The sequence below is a fragment of the Coloeus monedula genome (genome assembly GCF_965178545.1).
Source record: "Coloeus monedula genome assembly, chromosome: 3".
Taxonomy (NCBI): Eukaryota; Metazoa; Chordata; class Aves; order Passeriformes; family Corvidae; genus Coloeus; species Coloeus monedula.
In genome coordinates this window covers 31,077,870-31,085,555 of record NC_138783.1, presented here as the reverse complement: position 1 = coordinate 31,085,555, position 7,686 = coordinate 31,077,870, and the positions used below count along the sequence as shown (strand labels likewise).

At 39.4% G+C, this 7,686-nt stretch overlaps 1 protein-coding gene across 1 annotated transcript in view; it reads right to left on the bottom strand.

Annotated features, from left to right (window-relative positions):
* Positions 1 to 301: 301 nt before the first annotated feature.
* ACER3 (alkaline ceramidase 3) overlaps positions 302 to 7,686 on the bottom strand; it is a 56,887-nt gene continuing 49,502 nt past the window's right edge. The window contains exons 10-11 of the mRNA XM_082278307.1: positions 7,024 to 7,069; positions 302 to 6,519 (exon numbers count right to left, since the gene is read on the bottom strand). Coding sequence (XP_082134433.1) covers positions 6,466 to 6,519; positions 7,024 to 7,069 — 100 coding nt within the window. The 3' untranslated portion in view covers positions 302 to 6,465. The remainder of the gene's footprint in view (positions 6,520 to 7,023; positions 7,070 to 7,686) is intronic.

Sequence of the window (7,686 nt, the reverse complement as noted above, 5' to 3'; positions counted from 1 at the left end):
GTGCTGGGGAAGGCCTTTGAAGGGAAGAAGGTCCTGCAGTATTTACAGCCAACACTACACCTCCGAGCAAGGCCTAGTGCTCAAAGGGCCCCAGCACAAGGCAGAAAGATCGGGGAACCCTACTGCCATGGAGACTTTTGGCTTCAGGCAGGCAGCTGCCCCATCCAGGCAGGACACACAAATCCTGCTGTGCTACTTGCACACCACCAGCCAAGCCGTACAACCACCCACGTACTGAACAGCATCCAGATGAACTCGCCAGCCCTGTGCAACACAAAAGCCAAGAACCACTTGGGAGAAGTATTTAAAACAAAATTCTTTAATAGTTTGTACTATAAAGACACAAATTAGTGCTTGACTGCAGCATGAATAACAAATGAAACATATTAAATATTTCAAAGCTACTGTGCTTTGGAAAACAAGATATGCTGATACATATAAGCCTAACATTAGTTACCAGCTGGTTTAGTAGGAAGAGTCAGTTCAGCATATCAAAATTGTCAATAAGCGTTTCTCAACGTAGGTGTGTTCTACAAATCAACTGCTACTCATCTGTCACAGTGCTGCTATCCATCTGCAACAATGTACTGAATTTCAGGAAGAGACACCACATGTTAGCAGTCATAGTGTCAATGTTAGAAAGTTTGGTCACGTAATGCACAGGAGATTTCCTGTCCACTCCAGGTGGACAGATGTTGTTTGATCAGACAGTAACATCATCTGTGCATTAAGCCGAGATCAACAGTCAACATGAAACAGTCAACAACAATTTGGAAAATCAAGAGAAAAATTAGTTCCTGTTCAGTCTAAGGACTAACTACTGCTTAAACTGCTTGAAAACCTCTCTTCCAAAATCCAGGGAGCAGTAGTATACACAAAGTTCTTCCACAGCTTTAATGTAGAAAACATTTTGGTACATGACTTGCTATGAGCCATTTTATTTAACACTGTCTTTGGAGAAACGTATGTATGTTCCAGAGCTTTGGGGACAGAAGGAGGAATCTAAGATTGTGCTTATAGCTATTCCTGCGGACAAATAAACAAAAGACCCTTTATCTTTGCATTTTTAAAAATCTTGACAATCCTCTTTAACATCAGGCAGATTCAATTTGTGTGGTATGTGTGCAAAAAAAAAAAAAAAAAATGCAGGCACTGGTTTAGGGTCTCACATGAACTCTGAACTTGGTTCTTCTTATATGTACAATTACATACTTAGTCAAACCTAAACATTTTCAACATGTAAAATGGGAGATTTCTAAAGTAAGAGGTTCAGGCATCAAACCTGCCTCCCAAATTGCACATATGAATACCCCTATCCCAGCCCTGTTTAGAGCATCTGGCTGGGAGCTCCGATAAGGGGGCTCTGCATAAAGTGCTTGCTTGACTGCTGTGCCCACAAACGGCCTGTCACTGAACTACACAACCCAAAATAAACACCTGCTGCACTGCTAAATCCCTCAGCCAGCTTTCAAAGCCTGGAAAGAGGCAACAGCATCAGGAAGGTGGGTAGTCAGGCTCAAGTTTGAGTCAAACAGAGGCAGACATGTACTGGATAACTAACTGGAAAACCACTAAAAATAGCACTGTGATTCCTGCAGAATGAGAATTTTCAACAAAAATTGACCCCCCACCTACCAAAGACCTTGTCTTACAGACCTCAGAAGAGAACACAGCCCCAGCTCTCAGAAAAGCCTTGCAACAGCGAGATCAGGCACTTGGCAGCTGTAGGCAGTTGTGCGTGAGGAACTGAACAAAGAAACCCCGAACCAATTTTAAGTTACACAGGATGTTCTCTGTCTTTAGGTTACAGGCTCTCAAATAAAGCTGGCAGAGGACATTCCAGATGGATCAGAAATGCATTCATTCATGTATGAAACAATCCGTGTCATGTTCCATCCTCATAAAACAGCCCCTAAGTCATCTACAATGAACTGAATGTAACAGAAACTACACCACTTCTGTGGTGAAGAGAGCAGAGTCAACATGGGAAGTATAAATAACAAGACATTCAAGTATCTAAAGTGCAGATACCAGGAGGGTGGTTGACATAATACTACAGGATTCTGTGCTTAATCTTTTGTTATTCTCTTTTCATGTAAGATTTCTTAATCTCCTTCTGGCTTTGCTCTGCTCATGTGTAATAAAGACTCCATCATTTATCCTTCTTCATGATAAAGTCTCTCAGTCAAACAGCACTTTGCAGTTAAAGCCTCCCAGTGCCTACTTATAAAGTGCAGATGGGGTTTAAAGTAAACCGAAAGTTTTACCTCAATATGTTAATCTAAATTATGGGGCACAGATTACCCCAAAATGGATGTGTGTTCCTGAATTCTGATGTCTACTAAAGAAAACAGCAGTGCTGCTGCCTGAACAGGGCTGTACTGAATTGTTTCACCACCTGCTATTAAATGCTGTAATATATCCACAGAGAGAAACAGGTTTTTAAAAAATGGTATTACTGAAATTCTTAAATGCAGATTAAACAAGGTGGTAGTGACTGTGAGAAACACTGGTGGTATTAGGAGGATTTTCTGTTGCTGAGTTTCATGTGGAAGTGTTTGCTGAAAAAGACATTCAGCTGCTTGAAACGAGGTGTTAGAAGCAAATCCACTATGGCCCAAAGAATCAACTGCATTTCAAATCATACGAATCAGCTTTAGCCAAGCAAGACAGCACAAAACAGGATTAAAAGAGAATGAAAGTAATTATAAAGCAATATTTTCCATCATGTCCCTCCCAAAAGATTTTGCTACACCTGTCTGAATTGAAGTCCTCCTACTCAAATCTCTCTCTAAAGCAGCCAGACTTACACACAGTCAAGCGGCAGACTGAGCACAAGTTGTAAATGACAGACACCAAACAAGTCAGGGGAGTGAAGAGAGGCAGCCACGAATCAGTACAATACTCTTGCCACTCTCAGGGGCTGCACGGTCTAAGTCAGGCTGCTCTGACGTGCACACATTCAGGCAAATATAACTAAGGGCACAGGTATGGTACAATACATGACAGAGGTAGATCAGCAAGTGGCATGACTGCATCTTCCAACTCTGACTGGGGGGAGTTTTCTAAACACTCATGGGCAGCACATCATCCCTGTGCTAACAGAAAAAGCACTAAGATGAAGTCTGGAGATGACTAATACTGCTAGCCAACAACACTGCCTTCAAAACATGGATGAGATTCCTCCTCACATCTTTAATTCTTTAGAAAAAATCTAAATTCCCAGAATAAGGTATGGGTTTGATCTGTACTGTGAGAGTAATTTTGAAGTTTTTCCTCTTATTTTCAAGAAAGAATTTTTCAGCTCACGGACTGCAGAGGTACTTTGCTGCTCATTTGTGTCAAATTGATGGTTGTATGGTGGCAGATTTCCTGGTTCTTCATAGGTATTAAGGAATAGAAGAATTCATTGCTATCAAGTCTGTCCAACACATCCTGTAGAATTAATACCAAATGACACCTGCTACTCCCATAATTCTCTTTAAAGTAGCTGCTGTCTGAATCCCACTCAAAAAACAGGATCACACATGACTTTCTAAGATGTAGTGCAAGAAAGTTTGGGATATGCTGCTCTAAGGTCTGTAGGAAAAAAAATCAACGTTGTCATACAAGTGATACAAATAAAAAGCAATTAACAGACATTAATTAATTTACGTAATTACATTACAGGAGTAAGAATGTATGTCTTTCCAGGCACTAGAAAAGGCAGTCTGAATTTTAGTGACATGCAGTTAAAACCAGCTTGTCATTTTCAATATCACTCACAAGATCAGTAAGGCAGTCAAACCAAAGCACCCATGATTTTAGATTATTTATGCTAAGAAGGATACACAGGTAAATTACATTCTTCAGGGTCTAATATAACCTGTTGAAAGAAAGGCTGCTGGCAGAGTGGCAGAGGTGCGCACGTTTTTGGTCATTTGGAATGTAGGAAGAAGCCAATTTGCATAATTTTTTTAAAGATAAAAACATCAACAACAAATGATACATGAATGAAAAACTAACAGCAGCATAAAATTAAAATATGAGCTTTTCCAACTTCTTTTTTTAAATCCTGACAATTCAATAAGACTTGAAAACCACCCCCCACCATACACTTCCTTGTTGCAAATGTGTAGAAGAATCAACAAATTTCTTTAAAATATTCCATTGTAGAGATGCCTGATCAATAAGAAAGTGGCTTTTCAAGACACTCTGGTTCTTGCAATTACTGAATTAAACAGAGCCCCCAGATCCTTCAGTAACAATACTAAGGCCACTAAAATTAAGTTTTCTTTCATTTTCATAAAAATAATACCATACCTAGCAGATGCCACAAGTCACTGTTGATATGTCTTCCTGCTGCACTGCTTCTCTTACGGGACTCCTTCCCTAACTTATGAACACATGTAAACATACTAAATAAGAAAATGGGATACAGTGTGTGGAAAAATGCTTGAGAAAGCCTGGAGGTGAACAGGCAGGCACTTATTTTCAAGCTACATTTTTGAAACAGTTCTCAAATCTCTTTACAAAAAATATGCCTTCTGGATAATTAAAGACACTTGATCCAGAACAGCTTTTTCCTGCCTCTATGCTAGTTCTTCTAACTTCTTTCAGTCTGAAGAGCACTCAAATTTCCCAACACAGATGCTGACCTTGTCTATGGAACTGGAGCCTCCTGATAGCACAGCTGTTCTAAAGTTACCCTTCAGGTGTCTTTATAGGGATGTACAGGTTGAAATGTACTGCTATTAGCACGTGCTTAAACCTCACTGAACTCACTCAAGGTTAAGTATCTTTTTCCAGCCCAGAGTTTGGTGTTATTTGATCTCAAGGGTCCAGGGTTGTCGCATAACAAAAGCCACAGTTTTATTTGGAGGTTCACGTCAGTAGGAGAGTTACTGATGGACGTGGAAGATGCAGAGAAACTGCAAACAGAGAAAAAGACATTAAAGGGAGGAGACCATTTTAGCCAGCACTGATTGTTCAATAGTCAGGACTTTGAGACCTGGCAGACAGCTTTACAGCTACATTACCATGCTTTACTGCTGTGAGCATGTTGTAAATCAATACAGAATGGGATTTTGGATCACTCTGAGCATTTCCCTTTTTTTCTTCATGGCAAGAAGGATAAATCCCTCAGAGCATCAAAAGCAGACAAAAATTGCATAGCGTGGCAGCAAGTAGGCACAGACTCTGTTAGTTGCCCCAAAATCAAGAACATCAAAACCACAGCCTTCACTTGAGGTATATCTTGAAAAACTGTGTTAGTTTAATGTTTTCTTTACATTTACTTATTAACTTCCATCAGCTGGGTAGATAAAAATTGCTGAAAATAGAGGGTTTGTCTCCCCCATTAATCCCCAAAGTCTGGTTTTAAAAGGTGGTCAGCTTTCTCACAGACTAACCATGTGATAGATTAAAAGCAAGCAAAGTGCTGCCACTTATATTTGAGGGTATCGTCAACCTCAGTCTTGTTCTTTATACCTCCTTCAATGTTTCTGAATAAGAAGATGCATCTGAAAGTCAGACCACTTTTTAAGACTTGTAAAATAAGAGAAAGATGAATTCAAAGCTAAACTAGAGCATATCTGAGGTGTTTGTCAATCTGTAGTATGAATGGGAAATGGGAAGTTAAAGGCAGGGTTAGAAAAGGACGTACATAAATAACAATTACAAAAAAATAAAAGAGTGTTTCTTATGTTTCTACAGTCACTCTACAGTTTTGTGATGAATCACTGGTCAAACAAATTAGGAACTGAGTTTCCAGACACAAACAAGAACATCTATAAGGCTTCACCATTTCAGTGTCTTCTGCTGGTCACACCCTGGAACATCCTCCATGATGAACCTCTCCGTTGGACTAAAGAGAAAATGGAAGCTTGGTACAAAATGAACTAATGGTATCGCAACCATTTTGCTTAAAATATAAATTGCCAAAGGAGGCTGTGGAAAAGCAAGATAGAATAAAGGCTTAAATCAACCATTACATACTTCATTAATTCTATAAAAGTGCAAGGTTAAAGTAGTTTGGGTTAAGCATTCAGTTCACTATAGGCCACACAAATGCTTAGCTTGGCCATCAATGGCCTGGTTTTGTCATTCAGTTACTAATATTAGTTTAGACCACAGAAAGAACAAAAACTGAATGAAAAAACGTGTACAATCCACTTCAAAAATGGTTAGTTTTCTGTGACCAGCACGAAATATTACCTCAGTATCATCAGCTATACAATATATACATAAAACCCTTGTGTCTTAATCTTTGTTTTAACAACTTAGAATAAAGCTGTACTAAATGCTATTTCTCTAGTGTGCCAGCTCTTCGCTCTGTTCTGGCTGACTGGCCTCACAGCACAGAGAAGTCCTTTAATAGCAATGGTACTTGGATTGATCCATAATTTTGACACTTCAGCCAGAGTAACTGTTGAAATGCTTTATTCAGCCAGGCCAGGTGATCGTGTGCTGCTGCCCAGGGCTCCGTCAAAGCTTTTTGGATGGCTCCACCAGAAGAACAGGCCATATTCCAAAAACAAACTGTCAAAAGAAAAATAGGAATAGGGGAAAGACTCCTTGGAATATTATGTTTCTTGGAACAGAAACCAAACACTATTAAACATATTCTAATGATAGGATGAAAGGGGAATGGCTTTAAAATGAAAGACAGTAAGTTTCGATTGGATATTATTAAGAAGAAATTCTTTACTTTGAGGGTGGTGAGGCACTGGCACAGGTTGCCCAGAGAAGTTGTGGATGTTCCACCCCTGGAAATGTTCAAGGCCAGATTGGAGTAACCTGGGCACTCTGAGTAACTGGTCTAGGGGAAGGTGTCCCTTCCCATGGCAGGGGGGCTGAAACTACATAATCATTGAGGTCCCTTCCAACCGAAACCATTCTCTGATTCTATGAAAATTTCAACTGCATTTCTTGGGATGTAAGCAGAATTCAAAGACAGTCCTAACAGGCATAATTATTGAGCCCCACCACAAGATCAAAGCACAAGACATTCAAATGTACATTAATAAACACAAAATAGCTTACCTTCACCTTTGGCCTGTGTTTCAGGAAAAGTGTCCTTGTATATAAACTGAGGAGAAGGAAAAAAGCATGCTTAAAATTTCAGGTCTAAGGCAGCATATAAAATAACGATGTCTTGAACCCAGTTTTATTTTCCAACAAGAAAAGAATTGTTTCTGTGATTGCAGAGCTACCTATTCTGCCTAGATTTAGTAGAAATAGGAGATGTTAACTTCCAGTAAATACCTCTGTAGCAGACTAATCAGCAAACTAATTTACCCTATCAGCTATGTGGGGAGAAAGAAAGAAACCCTGAGAGGTACCAAAAAAAAAAAAAAAAAATTAAACAGGGACTCGAGCCTGTCATTCTAGAAGGATGAAATTAAATCAGTGTACCACAAAATCTAGCAGATGTTAAAGGGGTAAAAAGCAGCATAGCTTGATTCTATATCTTATTTTTATTCTTAGACACTTTCTCCTCTCAGTAGATCTTTTCCTGTGAATGACCTCATGACTTTTTAGTGGTGATGCCACTTTGTGGCATGTTGGAAAACCCTTGCCTATGCTTGATTCCTGTAAGGAATTTTCTTTAAAATATTACCTCAAGCTCTTTAGGGTAGCAGACAAGCTGTAAGCCAAAATGGAGCAAGTGTTTTCCACATACCTTGACATATTTCATGTATACAT